The sequence below is a fragment of the Tamandua tetradactyla genome, chromosome 5 (genome assembly GCF_023851605.1).
Source record: "Tamandua tetradactyla isolate mTamTet1 chromosome 5, mTamTet1.pri, whole genome shotgun sequence".
NCBI lineage: Eukaryota > Metazoa > Chordata > Mammalia > Pilosa > Myrmecophagidae > Tamandua > Tamandua tetradactyla.
Window position 1 is genome coordinate 182,487,148 of NC_135331.1, and position 21,415 is coordinate 182,508,562.

The window sequence follows — 21,415 nt, forward strand, 5'->3', positions numbered from 1 at the left end:
AGCAAGCATAGTAAAATAGGTAGCTTAAAATTAGCACCACTCAATGGAATCATAGAGAAAAAGAGCATGTTCCTTAAAAAGAAAACAACAAAAAATTAATACTCTATTTTCTTATGGTTATTTGCTTGCTTTTTCAAAATTCAATTAGATAAAGTCAAAACTCTAAAGCTGCATGAAGTTCAACCCCAATACTGTTTTTTGTCCTCACTACAGAATTTAAAAACTGTGCTAGCATCCAGTTCCTGAGACACAATAAATATTTGCTTAAAGAACGAATGCAAACATTCACAAATGCTTGTAAAAGTGAATCAAGCTTCACAAAAAGGTGAAATTATAAAAACAAATATGAATGTATTAAATGACTGACGAGTTATTTCTTGGGATGTCCATTTTCACTCTGTACAGAAGGTGGCACCAAAGACATATTTATCCACTGGCTGAAAGCCTTCCCATTAAATAAAACAAAATATTCCCTTGACAAATATTTTTTGTGTAGCCTAAAATAAGATCTGTTTGGAGTTAAATGTGGGCTATGGAAGTGGCTTCAAATTTTAACTCATTTGAGTCAAGCTTTGATCCTTAAATCTCTCAGGGATGATAGAAAGCTAAATGAATGGGAAATAAGTTTCAGTTAAGTGATACTCTGCAGTTACGAAGCAAAAGGTCAGATCCCAGAATATCTGTTGGAAAAGGATTCTAGTACAAGGCTATAATATGATGGGAAATCTTCATCATTGTGCAGAAAATATGACTGAATAACAAAGAGTTGCGTCAAGAACATAATTTCTGGCTAAGCTTTTATTTTATTGAGCTCCAAATTAACTTTTACTTTTATCTTGCTATACAGTAAAAGATAAAATGGAAAGTATGGAATGTTCATATGTTAAGAATGTTCCTGTTTGTGTGTTGTTTTGTTTTGTCAATAAAAATATAAGAAAAAGAAAAAAAGGATAAAATGGAAATTTGACTTACAGAAAGGAAATTCACTTATTCTGAAGCTAATGAAGATAATCCAAATGACAATACCAGCTTGTTTAATTATATAACAATCCTAGATCCTCCCTTTGATAATCCTTTTATCTTCCACAGCTGCCTTTTAATTCCCCCAGAGATGCTGCAGACTTAGTCAACTTTGCTTAAATGTCTTGCCTCACCTGATAACCTTACTTATTTTGTTTGAGAAGTTATCTACAAACCCTTGTCCAGACTCTCCACCTCAAAACTTATTTTTCTTTGTGGTCTGCATTCACTCTTGGGTTAAAGAATAACTGTCCTTGTTTTCAAAGCTAATAAGGGGAGTCATTATTTTACAAAGAAGCCCATGGGCCGTTTTAAGTGGCCCTTCCCTTTCTCCACAGCCCGTATTTTAAACCGTCAGATCTCTTCAGGTGGATGTGTCAGTCCTCAACTCCAAAATATTTCAAATTGAAATCATGATATCTGTTTCTGTAAATCTGTTCCTTCCCCAACTTTCTTTTCTGTGTCAGTATCGTCAGTATTTCCCCAATTAAATCTCCAAAACCAGTTTCCACAGCCCTTTTCCCTTGTCCTCCCCATTTAATTCTAATCCTCCTGCTTCATTCCCCTCTTCCTTTCCTTTCACTAACTCCCTATTGAGGTTCTTATAATTTATTTCTCTACCACCACAGCACTCTCCTAACTAGCCTCCAATCTGCAATCACCAGTTCTTCTTAAATGTCTGTGCTACTCACTCAAGTGAGAGTAATTCACCAGCTTGTGAGCTAGGCCATCAAAATCCTAACAAAACCATTCATTTCTTAAAATTACATAATTTGGTATTCTGAAACAAAGACAAAAAAAATTTTTTTTTAATGCAATTAGTTCTGACTTTAAGAAATGCTTCTCAAAATTCTCTTCACGATGCCAAAAACTCACACTTCTCAACGGCCAGAGAAGCATGGACGACACAGAGTCTAAGACCTGGCCTGCAGAGGGGACTGAGACATCCTGCAGGTGATGGGATCCATAAATAACGATTTATTCTTTAAAGAGCAGTGTTTCCTGACCCGCAAATCATATTGCATCTATTTCTTCTGCACCTAGATAAGGCCCCGCAATGAGAAAAGTTTATGGTACCAAGGCAGTGTTTATGTTAATGAAATGGCATTCGCATTTCTGGGCATATGAGAGAAAAAGAGTCCAGATTTTCAAATCTTTGCCACAGTTTTGCAAAACTTCTTGACAAAGACAAGCAAGACCTAAAGTCAGATGAATGGGGTAATTTTTTAAAATTATATTCTGGAACAAAATAAAAGTCATCAGCCTTGCTAGAGTAGGAGATAAAACGGAGAGGCTTTTAAGAGGCTTCTAGGTGCGTCCACGAGAAAACTGTCATCAATGCTCCACCAGGAGGGCCATTCACAGTAATCCAACCCCCTTGCGTGCTGCCTCTCATAGAGTCACACGTGGGTGCCAGTATTCTAAAAGAAGGGAAGATCAGATCACACAGAAAGCGCTCTTCTTCTGTGAATGATCAGGGGGAAACCATTTTGGAAGTAAAAGGCATAGTATATTCCATGTATTAAGAGAACTGATTATTTAACTAGTGGCCCGTGCTATGACAGCAAATGTGGTTCAGGAGATACCTGTGGATAATCTAATTTGGCATAAAGAAGTTTTTAGTTCTCTTTCCAACTGGCATAGAGGTATAGGTTAAAAAGGAAAAAAAGCAGCAGAATACTTAGACACATCAATATCCTTTACGGACCTAACAAAACATATTTCCAAATAAACCCGATTTTTGCTTTAAAACCCTATTGTAAAATAACCAATCGCAAGTTTTTTTTTCATACAATTAGTTCTGAATTAGTATCTGAGGAATCTGCTTAATAAAATGGATAACAGCAGTTATAATTGTACTTGATATATACTTTCACAAAAGTAAATCAAATGTTTATGTAAATTAACTGAAGCACAAGCTACTGTTTTTTTTAAAAGGGGAAACCGATTTTCTCATAATGAAAAGAATAATCACATTTTAATAAATGTGTTCTGAATCCAATGAAATAATTTTTGGCTAATAACATAAACAGACTCTTTTGAAAGACAGGACAATATAAACACAAAACCAGCAACATTTACAGGTTGCTGAGCTTGAGGATTTCCAAGTCAGCAAAGGAGGGAGCAAAATCATGACTTAAAATTGTGACAGTTCAGGTGTTTCATTAGTCATTTCAGAGAAAGTATATTTAGTGAAAGATGTCTACCAGGAAATATTTGCAATCCTTCTCTGACATTTGTGTTAGTAAGAAAAGGGTTAGGAAAATGAAGGCTGGATGAGTCGCTTTGTTTACAGCAAATAATGGCCAAGAGATTTTCCTGCCCGATCTCTGGAGCATCACTGAAGGCTGTTTATGGGGACCCGTCCCACCTCAGCCCTCTGCTGTGGCATCTGGGGAGCCCTCAAGCAGCTGCCCACTCTAAGAAAGAGGCCACATGACTCAGGCAGTCATAAACCCTAATGCAGAGTCCTGAAGACAGACAGAAGGAAGCAATGGAGAAGCACATAAAGATTACATGCATGGCCCTACTGGGTTCTGAGGGGGGGGGGGGGGTTGTCTCAGCCAAAGTCCTGTCGTTTGGGGACCCATCCAAGGCCAATTAATGTATCAGGCAATTTCGGCCTGCATTCAATAAAAATATCGCGACAGTTCACTCCAACATATTTGGTTTTTAGTGTGTTGCCATATATGGGGCTGAGATCATATTGTAAATTTTCAGTTCCCTAGAGAGCTTATAGAGATCAGCTATATTCACAGTCAAAAAAGCTGATTATATATATGCTATATATTATCAATTTTCATTCTGCTAAAATAAAGGAAACACGGGACGGATATTCACAGTGTCCTTTTTTGATGTCCCTCCCCCATCCTCACTATTTCCTTGGTTGACGGTCTCTGCTTAAATTAAGGGGAAAAGAATTCAATCCTCAAATAGTACAGCCACACCCACCTCTAACTGCACACACCTTCCCCAAGATGAAAAAATTTTACACTGGCTGTATCTTTTTCCACCACTTTTATACACTCTAAAATATTTTCCTTTTATTTTAGAAAAGGTTGAACTATTATAAAATACAGAGTTTAAGAAAAAATTGGCCCTGGCCTTTCTTGGCTCAACCCAGTCATGGCTCTCTGGAAGGAGTAACTCAACGCAAAGTCCGTCACGTCCCTAATGTCTTTTTGTTTTTTCTTGTCAGCAACTTTAAACCACAACTTTATCTGGTCCTGGCTACTGCTCTAGGCGCTTCTCAGCCACCCTTCCACGTTTCCAGCGTCCTCCCCACCCTCCTCCCCCTCTTTCCTTTTTCCCTCCCCTCTCTTCTAGCCCCTCCTCCTGCTTGAGTCAGTGGCTTGAAACTTTTAAAAGCTCTGCGCTCCAAGTTAGAAAAAAGCTTTTACGAGGTATCAGCACTTTTCTTTCATTAGGGGGAAGGAGTGAGGAAAAGACCAAACAGCAGCAGACTTTTAAACTTTAAATAGACAGGTTTGAGTGCCTGAACTTAATTTCTCATTTTACTTCATCCTCCAAGGACTTCAATCACTTGGCGTGCCTGCTTCACTTCTTTTAAGCGAAAGAGTAAGTTTTACAACACTTTACCTATTGGTTTCTTTTGCTACAAGTAAACTTTTCTGAAGTTTTTAAGTGCTAACACGTAGCTTCGATTTATGATACTGTAAATGCAATGATGAACTTAGAAAGCATTTCCAGTTTTAAAGTTAAAACTGAATGCTTATTTCGACTGGTAAAACGTTTCTATTAATGATGCAACAGGTTAAATAAGGTCCAGACTTTTCCGATTAGAAGAAAAAGCTAGTTTACTGGATATTTGGCTTTTCATTTAAAAGTATGATTTTCTTAGACTATAACTTTACTTTTTTTTGTTATCGGTAATAGTCTAGATGTGTAGTCATTTGTCTGGGGATCCGGGGATCTGAGCTGGGACTTGATTGGCAGCATCTCTAAAAATCAAAGTGCAGATTTGCTTTTAGTCTGCTTCCTACAGAACTGTACTCTTTGTGGTTCTTCATATGGAAATCTTCATTGAGGTTCTACAGCCTTGCAAAGCAAACCTTCACAAAGTGCTTTGTTAAAAACACTGTGGTTACTTGACTTTCCACGTGGTCTCTTCCTAGAATTTCTCCTCATTTAACAAAAAGGTATACAACTGGAGTTGTAAGATTAACTTGTTTTGTTTTTAAACAAGAGTGTACAGCTACTTTCTATTAGCTGCCACTATGGCAAGCTTTGAGACCCCGGGGAGAGCAAGGTTTTTCTCTCGACCACGTTGGCAATTCAGGAGATGGAAGTCCCTTGAATGGGTGGTGGTTACTTACTCACTTGAGTAGGCAGTGGAGAACAGACGTTTAAAAAAAATGTACCTCTGGGTGCGTTTCCAGAACCGTCTCCAGAAACGGGAGCTCCTAGAAAGACTAGGAAAACAAAGTTTCTTAAATAGCGCCCTTGGAGGGAGCTGAGCTTTCCCCTTTCTCTTCCGCCTACCGGAACCTGCAACAGATTTCCGAGCTCTGGGCAACTTTTTAAGAGTTAGAGCTGCCAGGGTGCCTGCACGTAAACAAAAGTTACACTGGTTTGCTGGCAAAAGGATTCGATTTCCTCAATGCTCTTATTGGTAACACACATTCTGTTAGCCATAAATGCAACCATGCATTTCCTGCCCGGTAAGGGTTTTCTCTGCTCTGTCTTGAGTCACAGACTAAAGTAATTAGCTTAAATTCTTGGCGTGACCCTGCAGTTTGAAGTTTTTGCACCAGCTTATCCCGAAAGGCAATAAAAAATGAGCCCTTTGCCGGGGCGGGCGGCCCGGGGCGCCTCCTGCCATCTTAGCATCCGCCCGCTGCGCCCGGGACTCCGCGCCTCTCGAGCCTCCGGGTTTGAGATGTTTGCAGAGATGTTTCCCTCCAAGCCATACGAGTCAAACCCGGCGCGGATCCGACCTCTGATTCCTAAGAGGAGGCGGGAGTTGGGGGGGGAGGAATGGGGGGGGATGGGGGGGGGGCTTCGAGCCAAACGGTAAAAGAGGAGCCAGGGATTAATTTAAATTTGTCCATCTAATTACCCACCCCTCTCACCCTCCCATCCGCGCTGCCCTTTTTTTTTTTTTTAATTTAAACTTGAAGAACGCTGCGATATAGACGTAGGAAAAGAAACGTGAATACCTTGGGAATTGTGCTTACATTGCACTTGCAACTCTCCTGGAAGTTCTCGAAACTTCCCCAGAGCGAGGGGGGGTGGGAGGGGTCGGGGGCGGGCGGTAAAAGTCCTCAATGAAACAAAGCCGGGGACAATGACGCACCCAAAAGCCCGTCGGTGTTTGATTGAGAATTTGGAAACCCAGACCTCGGGTTCCAAGCAGCAGAGCGGCGGCGCTCCGAGTTGCCTCCCAAATATTTGCTCAGCATCTCTGATAAAGCGGTCGATAAGGTCCCCTGCACCCGCCACATCATAGCCATTGCCCCCCAAGGCGTGCCTCTTTTTCCGTCTGCAAGGACTAAAGTGGGGGAGTGGAAGCAGGAGAACCGTAAAATGTGGTGGCAATAGCTAGGCCCCAGGTGGACTTGTGTTCCATTACTTCGGCTCTCCGAATGAAGTCAGTAATGAGATGTTGACTCTCACCTTTGAAAAACTGGGCGCGCTTGAACCCAGCGTGAGGTGCTCCGTAGCATTTAGGAAATCGACTATTAAAGTCTCCGTGTCTTCCTATGGATAGGCCGCATTCACCCAAAATCAGGAAGAGCAGGAGGCAAATGCTGCCCTGCACTCCCCACCGACAGGTCCACCCCGTGCGTGGACATAGCCACGCTTCTCCAAGGTCAGTCTGTCCCCCAGGCCTGGAGAGTGCGGCTGTGGACTGCTCTCCTCCCTGGTAAACCCCTCACCACACCTGGGCGGTCTGCAGTGGTGACTGTCCTTGGGAATCGGTTTCAGTGACCCTCGCAGCAGCCCTGTGAGAAGGGTGGCTTCTCGGACAGTCAGGGCGTTTCGTTATTTAGCTGTTGGCAGTTCCTGCATGGAGGAGGGAAGGCTCACGCAGCGCGTTCACTTCCTTTTCTCATCTGTTATCCGGGAGTGTAACCTGGGATGCCTCGCGGCCTTTGTATGGGATCCCCCGCGGCCAGGAATGCTAGGAAGGTCACCAGGGATTAATTCCTTCTACTCCGCCTTTCCTGCTGCCCGCACTTCCCCGCAGGGACCTCCGTGGTTGCAGACTGAGTTTACGCACACACACGCACCACTTCACTTCTGTAAAGAACAGCCAATACCTAGCAATGTTTGATTAATATCAATATTCAATATGGGTAATCAAGTTAATTAAAAAAAGAAAAAAGCCCAAAGTTCCTCCTCTGAGAGGTTATTTATTTTTTTTTTAATTCTAGGGATAACTGCCTGATTTCTCTCCACTTTGCCTATATTTATACAGATAGTCTTTGGCCAAAATTCAGAGACTGAAAGCATGCTGTTGTTTTCATATATCAGTGGCCTTAGAATCTCTAGAATTATTTTTTAATGGAATGTGTAAGATTCATGAGAATAAAGTGAAGTGTCCCCTTTTTTTTTTTTAGAATTTCTGTGGGCCAGATACATTCCATAGGAGATTTGGGGAGTAGTCTGGATAGAAACCACATACTTCATGGTCTTTTCTCCTTATCAGTTGTTAAAGGGTGAATGCTGTTATGGGATTGGGAAAAAAAGCAATATTGTAGTGATTTAAACAGTCATCTTGAAGACAAATTTTGGTCACCATTAGGAACATTTTAACATTTCTTAAGATGCTATTTGGCTAAAGAAAAGATGCCAAAATTAGAAAACAAATGAGCTATATCTAAAAATCTTTTGAAGAGCGGTAGCTAAACTTAGTTCTAAGAGCGTCATATGCGTGACTTATCTCATTAGGTGCTCACTGCAGAAGATAGTGCCCTTAATACTCAGGGCAGCCCTAAGGGTGAGTCTCTGATGACAAAGTAACCAGTCTGTTCAATAAAAATAGGCCATTTGGAGGTGAGAGGGGGCACCAAGAAGTGGTAGAAAATAGTTTTGTTTTTTATAAGTTCATCAGATCACAGTTGAACAATATGGCTTTAACCTGTAGCCAATCGCTAATGCAGAGATTCTTGGGTTTCTCCTCCAGTACCCCTCAAGTGTTAGGGGGTATGTTCAGTATTAGCTGAAATCCTAGGGGAGGGGGTTGCCTCTATGGGTGGGCCCCATCCTGCCTTTGGATGGAATTGCCCGCCTCCATCCCCCACTCCTTAAATCCCCCTCCCTTCTCCTTCAGTGGACACTGATGTAGATTGCCTTTGAAGAGAAGGGATGAAAGCCAGGGAAAGACTTATTAGCATGTGTTTTTCTTCAAAAGAAACTTTAGTCCGTTCAATGCCTCACATCAAATACCTGCAGAAATGTGTCATTCTTTAATCAGAAAGCCATGAGGCAGAAATTTTAAATAGAGTAGACGTTTACATGCAGTATATTTGGTGCACTACCATAAAGTTAGGCTACCGGTATGGGCATAAGGAAACAAAGGTTTGGGTATTATCTGATGAACTGGTTTTTCACTCAGGAAATATCTTCCATGGCATCCAATTCAAATCACTTACCTGCCCACATAGGCTCAGACTATATGATGCTGTAAAATTAACCAGGGTTGATATCAGCTTGCTCTTCCCTTCAGAGCTTCAGCTTTACCAATCTTAATTAACACATTTAAGAAACTATTAAAACAGCTCTTTTCTTACTTCAGTTATACTGCCTACTCAAATCATTTGAAGCATGATGTTTCCACAGAAACATCAGGTTTCAACATTTGTCACTTGAAAATTGAACAGTCGAGGCAGTATGAATGCTCACAGTACTAATTTTTATCGTGGAAGTTCCCTTTTCAACTAGTTTGAAACTTTCAAAAGTTTGGAATTAATTCTAAGAGGCCTGTGGCAAGAAGATTCACTAGAATTAAGAGAATCCCAAGAATAACCCAAAACAGGTAAAACCTGGTCCTCTTTTTTCACAGTATTTTTTTCCTACAGGCATAGTTTATTCATTCCTCAGGTAATTATTGAGCAACTCTTAACTCTTGACAGCAAACCCCTCTATGGAGCTAGCATTCCAGTGGAGGAAGGAGGATAGAAATAAATCCTGCTCATGAAGGGAGACAAACAGTAAACAAGTAAAACAGAGGGGGCAGGGGGTAGCAAGGGACAGCCTGGGGAAGGGTACTGCTATTTCATACTTGGTGGTCAAGAAACTTGACTGGTGAGGTGAGAAAATGAGCCACATGGAGGGAGCCGAGCTGTCACAGAAAGATTTAGTTTTATTGGTTAGTTTTTTTTTTCAGGTTGACACTTTTCTTTTGGAGTAGCTCAAGGTTGGCAAGCTGACCAGGCTAGTGACTTGAAGCCTGAAGTGAGTGGTCGCTGGTTGAGACAAGCTAAGAGCATGGTTCGTGTGAGAACCAGTCAATGTCTGGTTATGTTTTGAAGATAGAGTCTATAGTATTTACTGATGAGCACAGCTTCCCTTAAGAAATCCATTCCATAATTTGATCAGGAACCTCCATAAACATTTCCTTTTGCATTTTTAGACTTCATGATTTTATTTTCAAATATTAATGACTTTTATTTTATCTTCCTTAAGTGATTGCTTTCAGTCATTAAAAGGTGATACATATCAAATCTCGCTTTAGTTTTCAGTCATCCTGTTTATTTCTTTAAGTTCCCACTCTTTATATTTGTGCTCTCTTGGGAAAATCGTTAAAATTGAAAGTAAAGTATTCTCTAATTCTCCTAGTAAGTATTGGCACATAAATAACCCGAAGAGACTTGGCTGCAGCTTTGGTGCGGTGATTTGTTTTTTAAAGACCCTGGCAAAAGGAGAGTCAAGTGTACTTTTTAATTGACACTTTATTTCCAGGAAGTTTCGGGGAGCACAGAAGTGTAGGTAAAGGGGCTGTGGAGCCAGGGGTGAGCTCAGCTCTAGGGTGCCCTGAGCAGAGCCTCCCATACTGGGCTCCTTGACCTTTCTGGGCACTTTTCTGTACCCCTTTCCTCTCCTAACATTTCCCCACCCTCAAATAGTTTGAACAGGAAAATGTGAGTATTTCTTCATTTGCCTTCTTCCCCAAAATTAGCTTCAGAATCACCTAGGGAGGGCATTTGTTAAAAAAAAAACTCATTTCCCAGGTCCCACTTGCAGAAATTCAGATTTACCCAGACTGGTGAGGACCAGGAACATATTCTGTCAAGTGGCTGTGATGCAGCTCAGAGAGCACTGAAAAGGAACAGGAGAGGCCTCAGGTCATCCACGGGGACTCATGGCTTTTGCCATTTAGACTAGGGGCCCATAAAGAGCACCGGAACGTGGGACACAGCACCAGAGGGGTGCTCGGCTGCTGGCAAGTCTGTCTCTGCTCCTAGCAAGAAATTGCACAGCCGGGTTCCCTACACCTTGGTCTGCTTGCAGAATTCCAACTCGGGACCCTAGAGCTAAAGGCAGGAAGGATTAGGTGATATACTTGCAGCCACCGTGGCCTTCCCACTTCCCCAAATCTGGAATATGGTCTGGCAAGATCTGTAAGTCAATGCCAAGAATTCTGTATACATATAATATGCCCTTTCCTTGTAAAAAGGACATGAATTTTGCAACTAAGACTTCTTGGAAAAATGAAAATATGAACAGGGGTGGTGGGGACAACCTGTTGGTAGAACTTATCATTCTTAACAAAATGAACAACTCCTCAAAAAAGGTAACCTGTTTTTTTTGAGTCTTAAGCACTCTTAGCCATCACATGAAACATTATCTGATGGTCCCTCTGATAGTGGTGCTGGCAGGTAACATCTTGTCCAGATGAAAGAGTATAACACATTAATGCAGATGACTGCGCGGGTGGTTAAAGAAAAGGCAACTTTCCAATTAAATTGCCAATGTATTACACAGGAACTACAGAGAGAAGTGCACTGTGACCTAATTCACATACTATAGAACTGTGGGGCATTTTTGTGGGATCTCAGAATTTTATTTTCCATAGGATGTAAAGAAACTTAGTAATCAATTGCCAAAAAGCATCCACATGATCACATTTTTACTTTGAATGATGCTAAGTTGATAACTTCTCTGTCCAGTCATATTTCAAAACATGATAAGTCTGTCTTGAGCTCTGTTTTTGCAGGGATGTGTTGAGATGTATGTAAGCAGTTTATCATTTTATACTTAATTTACTTGGTTGTTTTTGTTGCTTATCCTGTCCCCCAACAATTGGAGTGTCTCTGAGCAAAAGCAGATGACACAGCCAAAATACAGTAATTCTCTACAAACAGAATTAGGGCCAATTTACACATCATCACATAGAAACTGTGTATTGATAGAGCTCCAAATATTCTGTTATGTTTGCTTGGCCCTCATGGACAACGCTTGTTCATTGCCAGTCTAATATTTTCTGTTAAGTTCTAGATTTTTTTTTTCCTGTGTACATTCTCACACCATCAAACTCCACCAAAGCTAAATTACTGCCCCTCACTTCGAGCCTTCCCTTGGCTTTTTAACTCTCAGACCTCCAACCCTTTGTTCTGGTCTGACCTGTTCTTTTCATACACTGAGTTCTTATCTAACTTGTCACCTTCAGAATCTAAAATGGCCCTCCGTAAAAGAAGGGTGGCTTCTTTTTTTATGACCACTGAGAGAGCATTATTGTGATGGCCTGCTCAGCGAGTCCATCCGAGATATCTCTTCAGCTGCTGATTTAGATAGCTGGTGCATTCCTTAGTTTTATAGATCAGTTATCTCTTCTTTGTTGCATCCAGGAAATCCCAGGCCAGATTTCCACTTCATTTTCTCATGGCCTCTGTAGCCAGAAATGTAATGTTGTATGGAAGGGAAGAAGGCTCCCCTGGATTTTCCTTTACTTCCCACAAAGAGAATTCGGCCCATAGTTTAACACTCCATAAGAAACTCCTTTAGATTCAGATTGTGAACATGTTTCCCAGAAACCAACATAATCCTACTTTTAGTTACACTATTTAAAATTCATGACCAAGCTCCTGGGAAGTCTGTGCTTTCTTTGTTTTTAATTATTAAATAATCTTTGACTACTTCATTCTTGTTTAAACCCTCCAATTACTACTCTCTGCTGAAAACTAGCCTATGTTGTCTATGCCTGCTACAGATCATGTTATTCATTTCTCCCAGCCTCCAGCCCTGCCTAGAATTTTATATACCAAAGAATGGAAACATTTCTAGCTCTGCCCCAGTGTTGCTGTAATTTTAAAACCGGTGTGATAAAATTTAGAAAGCGTTGGCCTGGGGCTCATGAGCTCTTGAATCTTGCGGTTCTAAGGGTAGCTGAATAGTTCCTGTACCCCTTGGAACTCAGTTTTTTTCATCAATTAAGGCGATTGTTACCAATTAAAAGTATGAATTGGTCTAAATCATTAGCTTTGGGGATTCCCATCAGCTCTACAGACTTAGTCCAATTATGGGACTGTCCTAGACTTAAATCATGTAGGTATGGGTCTGAAGTTAGATTAAATATACTGGGTGAGGGCCCAAAGCCCAGTAAGAGAACTTTAAAATGTGCAGTAATCAAAACATGAAAACGAATCAGTTTTGGCTGGAGAAAGCCCTCAAAAATGGTCTTTTAAAATTTCCCATGCTATAATTGGTATTGATTCACCTGCCATGCAGGAAACCTGGGTTTGATTCCCAGCCCATGCACCCCCAAAAATAAATATATAAATGTGTGTGTGTATGTATGTACACACATATATAGTTAGTACTGGGACAAATTCAGTTTCAACATTGTGATGTGTATATAATTTTTGTTTGGGAAGTTATATTCCTCATGATAATGACATGCTTTGTCAAAATGGAGTATTTCAGTACAACATTTTTTTTATTTTGAGACAACACAGGCTTACTGAACCTCATAAGTTATTGTGCTTAAGAAGAAACGGAAGTATAAATGACTATTATAGAGTATGCATAAAATATACTCGATACACCAAAAGGGAATGAACGATTTTGAGAAAAACTAGGAATAAAATGGTAATATGGTAATATAAAGATCGTGGTTAAGGTTTTGTGTGTGTGTTCATCAGTTCCTAGATACCTGTGCTTTGAATAACACATCAGCCTTGTGCTTAGGCATGTATCCCAGACAAAGCTCTACCAGGCAAGCACTGTCCTCATTTATCAGACAGATAAAATAAGCACAGGCACCCAGCACAGACAGCTTCTCAAGTCACATGGCAAGCCACTGGTTAGACAAGCAATACATCTTCTCAGGTTCAAATTGCAATTCACTCTGTGCCGCAAGCTCCTGCTGACTTCTAAGACTTACTTTATGTCAAGAAAACTGTGAGATCCTTTTGTGGGGCGGGAAACAGGAGAGGAAGAGTTGTCTCTTTTTTTTTCTTTTTTCTTTTTTTTTTTTTATTGGAAAACTACCAGAGGATAGGAGACCTTTTAGAGTACTTTGGCTGTCAGCTAAAATGGACTACCTCGTGAACTAAAACTGTGAGCTCTGTGATCATTGAGTTGTCTTTTTGTTTCTTTTCAGTCGGCGCCCAGGCAACATGGGTGACTGGAGTGCCTTAGGCAAACTCCTTGACAAGGTCCAAGCCTATTCCACGGCTGGAGGGAAGGTGTGGCTCTCTGTCCTTTTCATCTTCCGAATCCTGCTGCTGGGGACGGCGGTGGAGTCGGCCTGGGGTGACGAGCAGTCTGCCTTTCGTTGTAACACTCAGCAACCCGGTTGCGAGAACGTCTGCTATGACAAGTCCTTCCCTATCTCTCACGTGCGCTTCTGGGTCCTGCAGATCATATTTGTGTCCGTGCCCACGCTCCTGTACCTGGCCCACGTGTTCTATGTGATGCGGAAAGAGGAGAAACTGAACAAGAAGGAAGAGGAGCTCAAGGTGGCCCAAACCGATGGCGCCAACGTGGAGATGCACTTGAAGCAGATTGAGATCAAGAAGTTCAAGTATGGGATCGAAGAGCACGGGAAGGTGAAGATGCGAGGGGGCTTGCTGCGTACGTACATCATCAGCATCCTGTTCAAGTCCATCTTCGAAGTGGCCTTCTTGCTGATCCAGTGGTACATCTATGGCTTCAGCCTGAGCGCCGTCTACACTTGCAAAAGAGCCCCCTGCCCGCATCAGGTGGATTGTTTCCTCTCTCGGCCCACGGAGAAGACCATCTTCATCATCTTCATGCTGGTCGTGTCCTTGGTGTCTCTGGCCTTGAACATCATCGAGCTCTTCTACGTCTTCTTCAAGGGCGTCAAGGATCGCGTGAAGGGGAAGAGCGACCCTTATCACGCCACCACCGGCCCCCTGAGCCCCGCCAAAGACTGTGGCTCTCCCAAATACGCCTACTTTAATGGCTGCTCCTCACCCACCGCCCCGCTCTCGCCCATGTCTCCCCCCGGGTACAAGCTGGTCACCGGCGACAGAAACAATTCGTCCTGCCGCAACTACAACAAACAAGCGAGCGAGCAAAACTGGGCCAATTACAGCGCCGAGCAGAACCGGATGGGGCAGGCAGGAAGCACCATCTCTAACTCCCACGCACAGCCTTTTGATTTCCCAGATGATAACCAGAATTCCAAAAAACTAGCCGCCGGGCACGAACTGCAGCCTCTCGCCCTGGTGGACCAGCGGCCTTCCAGCAGAGCCAGCAGTCGCGCCAGCAGCAGGCCCCGGCCCGATGACCTGGAGATCTAGTCACCCGCCCTAGAGCAGCCACCTCCCCTCGGCAGCAGCGGGTGGGGGCGGGGGAGGTGCTGTCGGTGGGGCACCTTAGGTGTGAATTTTCTTCCAGTACAGGTGGTACTCCACAGCCTCGGTGAGAGGCTTAGAAAACAAACACGTTAGAATACAGGGGTTAATTGGGTTGTCTGGGATGGGTGGGGGGTCAGGGAGGAGTTAAGGGAGGTACATGTTGCTATTTAAAGTAGATGATTCAAAGAACTTAAAATTCTAAATCAAGATGCATTAGGTGATACATAGGCTAAGGGCTTCTTCTCCCCGACACCCCTCCCTGCCCCTTCCTAGAGTGGTTTTGTGTATGTGAAAGAGTGGGTGATAGTTGTTTTACAGTGAACTGAAATAATCTTTGCCAGGAAAAAAAAAATTCTTGCTGAACATTTTATTTCTTTTCAACAAGAAAAAGCTAGAGGATTATCCTGTGTCCCTGTTAAAACATTCCATTGTTCAAGTTTGCACTTTGAAGGTGAGCTTTCCAGGTCTGACACTCCAGGTGTCAATGGATTTGCGCTACTCTATTTTTTAGTCTTGGTATCAGCTAAATGTTCAGACAAAGCCCACAGAGAGACTTTCCATGCACTCGCAAAGCTCAGCCAGTTCTCCGTACATTCTCTCCTACATCCACTTGCATTATATCATCACCACCACTTCCCTGTCATCATTCCTCAACTATTTACGTTCATCTAATGATTTCTGTAAGCATTTGAAAAACAGTTTGGACATCACTTAACTTTTTTTTTTTTTTTTTTTTTTGAGTTAGTGTCAGGGAGACCAGCCGTGCTCAATAGTGAACAGTCACATGTAGGGCATGTGTGTTTGTGTGGAAGAAGTGTGTCTCATTTGTCATGTATTGGTACAAGCAGATGCAGTATAAACTCACAAACACAGATTTGAAATTCATGCACACACACTGTTCCGATATGAACCTTTCTCATAGATCTTGTGGTGTGGGCCAATATGGTGTTTACATTATATGATTCCTGCTGTGCAAGTAAAGCACACTTCTTTTTTGTCCCATTTCCCCCCCATCCTCCCCCCAAAATGAGTTTTCCCCATGTATCCTATTATGGATATTGGTTTAGTTGATTACAATTCTTTTTTCTGTTTTCTCTTTTTTTTTAGAATATAGCAGTAATGCTATAGCTGACATGGATGATTTTTTTCTGAAATGTAATCATTGATGCTTGAATGATAGAATTTTAGTACTGTAAACAGGCTTTAGTCATTAATGTGAGAAACTTAGAAGAAATGCTTAGAGTGAACTATTACATGTGCCTACATGAATTTTGCAGTAACTGGTATTCTTGGTTTTGACCTTATTACACCTTCATCCAGAACCTGTGTTCTGTTACAATCTTTTGGAGTGACCAGCAGCCTTGATGTTTGCACTAGGTTTTATTTGGAATGCAAGAGAGGTTGAAAGAGGTTTCAGTAGTACACATGTAACTAATTTATTTGAAATATATGCTAAAGAAATCACCAGTTTCTTCAAATACCAGTTTTAAACTCATCACAGATGATTGGTGAAAATACTGAATATCATGCTTCCTGCGAGTCAGCTGCGTAAACAGTTTTGTACAATGAGAAGGACTAATTTGTTTGACATTCCATGTTAAACTACTGTCATGTTCAGCTTCATTGCATGTAATGTGGCCCATCAGATCATGTGTTCTGGAAAGTGTCCTTTATTCAATAAAGTTTTAATTTAGTATAAAGATAGCCTCTTTATTCTGTGTGATTATTTTATTTAATATATTCAATTTTCAAAGACATTTCTGTTTATGAGGATTTGTGCGAATCCACATTTTCAGGAATCTTTTAGTACAATATCAAATATTTTCAGTGTAACATCAGTTTTTAAGATTTGGGGATTTTTTAACTATGGTGAAGTATTCAAGTGCTGAATTTGGAATATAATATTAATGGAATGGTAGGGTTTAAGGTAATATAAACCTATATGTAACAGAAGTAAGCACTGGAAGAAAAGAATGCTGAAAATTTTAAGCTGCAGAGCCTCCTGGAAATAAATAGGAAAAGGGTCAGTTTTCGTACAGTTATGTGCAGGAGCGAAAGAAAGAAGTGGACCTACAAAAGGTTCCAAGACACGTACTTACCATCTAAGGCAAAATCAACCTGTCAAAAGAAGCAGAATTATAATTGCTCACACAAACATCCACAAAGCAAGCAAGTTACTGAGCCATAAGGTCTAGTCCAGTTCCATTGCTTCTTTTGGGCATTGAGGGTGGAGGTGGATTGGGCAGGGTATAAACGGATCATGTAAATTGCCTCAAGTCAAGGGATTCAGTTTCCCAGTTGATGGAATCGGTAGGCTCAGTATTTCAAGTACTTTGCCATGGAGAAAAAATTAATGATCTCATGGTATGTATGCAAGGGGCTTATGTGCGAACAAATGAAGAAACCACCGATAAGGTGGTAGGGTGAAGGTGCAGATAAATAACTGGTATATGTGGACTGGGGGAGAGTAAGTTTGTCAGAAATAACCATATGCTACATCTTAACCATTTCCTAATTTTGGTGCTTTAAAAAAAAGTATAAATATACATGTACACATTTTTTTTTAAGGATCTGTAGAAGTTTATAAAAGGGAAAGTCAAGTTTCTCACTTGTCTCATTCTCCAACATATACGCCAGAGGAGACCTAACTCCCAAAACAAATAGTTTCAGACACCATGTATCAGGAACTGGTATCAGTAAGTGGGAGCCATAGAGTGTTCATCCAGTCCTGACCCCTTTAAGTTTACAATGCGGATCCTTCCAATGTTTTTTAAAATGATGTTCCATTCTTCGTCCTGCTTATCTAATTGCAGGTTGTCTCTAAGAATTAAATTAAGCTTCCTTTAAAATTTAGGAGGAAATGATGCAGTTTCATTCTGTAAATATTAAGCATTCCCCATATATATATACTACATAAAATATGCTTTTGAAAAATTGGAAATTTTTGAATCTAAAAGCAGTGTTGTCCTGTAGAATTTTCAATGGTGGGGCTGGATATTCTGTATATTCTAGCTACTTGCGGCTATTAAATATTTAAAATGTGGCTAGCAGTTGAAGAAACTTATTTTATTTTATTTTACTTTTGGGGCCCGTGGTCTGGGAATCAAACCCAGGTCTTGGGCATGGAAAGCGAGCACCCTACCACTGAAACACCCATGCACCCACTAATTTTATTTTTATTTTTTTACATGGGCAGGCACTGGGAATCAAACCCAGGTCTGCGGCATGGCAGGTGAGAACTCTGCCACTGAGCCAATGTTGCCCCACTAATTTTGTTTTAATTGTAATTTAAATAGCCACATGTGGCCAGTGGCTATTGTATTAGCATAACTCTAGAGTCTGCTGATATAAAAAAAATAAAAAGCTTTTTCTAACAGTGGGCAGGAACTGGGGAGAAAACTGTCGTGTTGTTAAGAGAGGAAGGATTGCAGAAAAGAAACTTTTCAAGGTCCTTTCCAGTCTTATAATTCTAACAGTTACTTCTTATTTCATAAACAAGAAACTAATTCTAAGCAAAATCTCTGCTTTTATGTGAAATACCCTAGTTTTCGTTAATCATGTATTTTAGATTACCACTGAGTTACTTCAGAATTGTATACACTAACTTTATTTGTAAAGGTGGCAGAGTAACGCCATTAGATATTAAGAAGTTCAGCTCCCTGATTTGGTTCCCTGTGTCTCATGCCAATCACCGTAGCAGCTTTTCGTTAAACTTCCAGGCCAAGGGCCTCTCTCTCACCTTATTTTGTGAACATTGATGATCCACTCAACCTGCTCAGGGTGCGAGTTCCTTGCCCACCCACTGACTCTCCTAAAAATTCCAAACCTCAGATTCCAACATGCCAAAACATCTGTGCTTTCTGCTTGGGGGATGGTGGGGTAGGGGAGGGCGGTGGAACTAAACAATGAAGTTTAGGGGCTTATTAAAGTCTTAAAGTAAGCTCTCTTTATAACAGCACACCAACAGTGGAGAAGCATGTGTTTAATCCTTCCTGATTCCAAGATTCTGTTTTTACCTTTTCTCGATGGGCAAAATATAGCTGGGCCCTTAGCATGTCAGAATCTGCAGCTGGAAATGTTCAGAACTTAAGACTGGCGTGGAACAAACACCACAGGAACATTGCTTCGAGAAGCAGAAAAAGAAGAGTGTCATGTGAAGAAGATTTGGAGGGAAAAGCCCATACCACATCTGTCTCCTGGTCTTCAAAAGTATTAAAATTTCAAGTCAGATTAATTCTTCTGGTCACCAGATATTTCTTTCAAATGGCTAAATACTTACTTGGGCTATGGCATATGGAGTAATTTCAATGCCCACACATCTTTCTACTGAATTTAAAAACAGTCCAAGAGCCACCCATTTTGGAAGGCAAACAAAAAAAAAAAAAAAAAGGAAAAGGCAAACCCTAGTCCAAGTCTTATTCAATGCAATGAGCTGTCTGCCCCCAAGTGACCTGGAATGAAAGGAGGTCCAGTATGGCTTCTGTGCTGGGGTCTCTGGCTGGTCAGTTACTCTTTACAAAACTGCTCGTCAAAATTAGCATCAGTTGCAAATGTTCCAAGAAATGATCATGATGATGAATATGCAACTATGTGATGATATTGTGAATTACAGATTATATATGTAGAACAGAATGGTCAAAAGTTAAGAATGTTTGCATTGGTTTGGTGCTTTTTGGTATTTCAAAAAAATTTTTTTTCAATTAAAAAAAAATTAGCATCAGAGGGTGCACAGGTGGTTCAGTGGTAGAATGCTTGCCTTCCATGTAGGAGACCCGGGTTCGATTCCCAGACCATTACTCCAAACAAATAAAAACAAAAAGTTAGTATCAAGAATAAGATAGTTTTTAATTGCTAAGGTATCAGAAGCTATGGGGCAAGTTTTCCTTTAAAAGTAAGTGAAGACAATTGCCAAAGCTGGAAGCAACCCAAGTGCCCATCAACAAATGAATCAATAAACAAAAAATGCGGTGCATACATGCGATGGACTATTATTCAACAATAAGAAGGAATGAGGTTCTGAAGCACGCGGCGACACAGCTGAGCCTTAAGGATATTAGGTTAAGTGAAATAAGTCAGACATGAGAGGACAAAATTGTATGAGCTCTCGGATATGAACTCATTATAATATGTAAACTCATAGACAAAATATAGAATATAGGTTAACAGGATAAAGAATGGGAGTGGTTGCTTACTATGTGCAGAATGTTTTAGTAGGGTGAAATTAAACTTCTGGAAATGGACAGACGTTTGGAGGTAATGGTAGCACGTCATTGTGAGAATAATTAACAGTGAACTCTGAGTGTGGTGGGAAGGGCAAGTTCAGAGTCATGTATATCACCAGAAGGAAAACTGAAGGTTAAAACAGGGAATGTTTAACACAGTGACTCTTGTGGTGGACGATGTCTGTGATTAACAGTACAAATATAAAAGAGTATTTTCGTGAACTAAAACTAATGTATGACACTGTTAGAAGGAGTTAATAATAGAGGGCTTTAAGGGGGGAAATATACCTATTGCAAACTATGGACTACAGTTCGCAGTAGTAATGTCGTACTCTTTCATCAACAGTAACAAACATACTACACCAAGACTATAGGTCAATAATAGGGGAGGAAAAGGGGTATGGGAGGGTTTGGGTTTTCTTTTTCCTTTCTGTTTTCCAAAGTAATGAAAATTGTTCTGAAATTAATCATGCCCAATGTTGTGTATAACTGTGTGATGATATTATGAGCTGGTGGTTGTATACTTTGGGTGGCTTGTATGGTGTGGGAATATGTCTCAATAAGACTGCCTTTAAAAAAAAAATAAGTGAAGAGGAGAGTAAGACTGCTTTTTGCTTTGAAAACCTCAGGCCAGAGTTACATGTTTTAGATATTCAGGCATGTTTATTAATTCTGAACATAGTTCACACTAATGCATAAACCCTTCCCTACGAAAGTTCAAACCAATCGTAAGCTCAATGCTGTGCAAAAAGTACTGCAATTGAACTTAACTCAAAGAAATCTCAAAGATAAAGGGTAAAATGTTGAGATTCATTAAACAAAGAGTTGGAGGCTCAACTCCAGCTGGAGTCCCAGAGTCCGCTAATGGCTTTGAAGGCTTTGATGTAATTGCAGCTCAAGTTCAAGTTCTTCTCAACTCAGAGCAACCGGGATTAAATCAACCCTAATAATTCTCTAGCATTTTAAATCCTACTCATTCAAGCTGGTCACTACATAAAGACCTACCAAGGATAAGTAAACACTACCCAGAAAAGTAAAGACAGGGTTGTTCTCAGACAGTGTCCCATATTTTGGCCAATCTTGTCAATGACTGCCTATTTTGGGGCAGATAATTATAAAATATTTGGGAGAAACTGCCTCACATTACAATCATGTGTTTCAAATTTCAGTGAAATTAAAGTAATCTGGAAGCTAAATATAACCGTATCCAGCACCCTGTCATCTGTAATTCGACGTAAGTAAAAACTATAACAGAAATTGGCCTGTTATATTATTTCCTGTATATTTGAAATGTTTTGAATTTATAGTTTAAAATTTAAAAAATAAAAAAAAATAGCAGACACAATAAACTATAATGCACCTGAAAGTATTTCTTCCCGTTTA

General features: G+C 40.7%; 1 protein-coding gene across 1 annotated transcript; it reads left to right on the forward strand.

Annotated features, from left to right (window-relative positions):
• The first annotated feature begins 4,361 nt into the window (after positions 1-4,361).
• On the forward strand, positions 4,362-16,514 carry GJA1 (gap junction protein alpha 1). Its single transcript, XM_077162780.1, has 2 exons — positions 4,362-4,599; positions 13,589-16,514. Exon 2 carries the CDS (start codon positions 13,605-13,607, stop codon positions 14,751-14,753), a length of 1,149 nt encoding a protein of 382 aa, XP_077018895.1. The 5' UTR covers positions 4,362-4,599; positions 13,589-13,604; the 3' UTR covers positions 14,754-16,514.
• The last annotated feature ends 4,901 nt before the right edge of the window (positions 16,515-21,415 follow it).

Coding starts and splice junctions, on each gene's coding strand:
- GJA1 (XM_077162780.1), top strand. CDS start 13,605: ATGGGTGACTGGAGTGCCTTAGGCAAACTCCTTGACAAGGTCCAAGCC.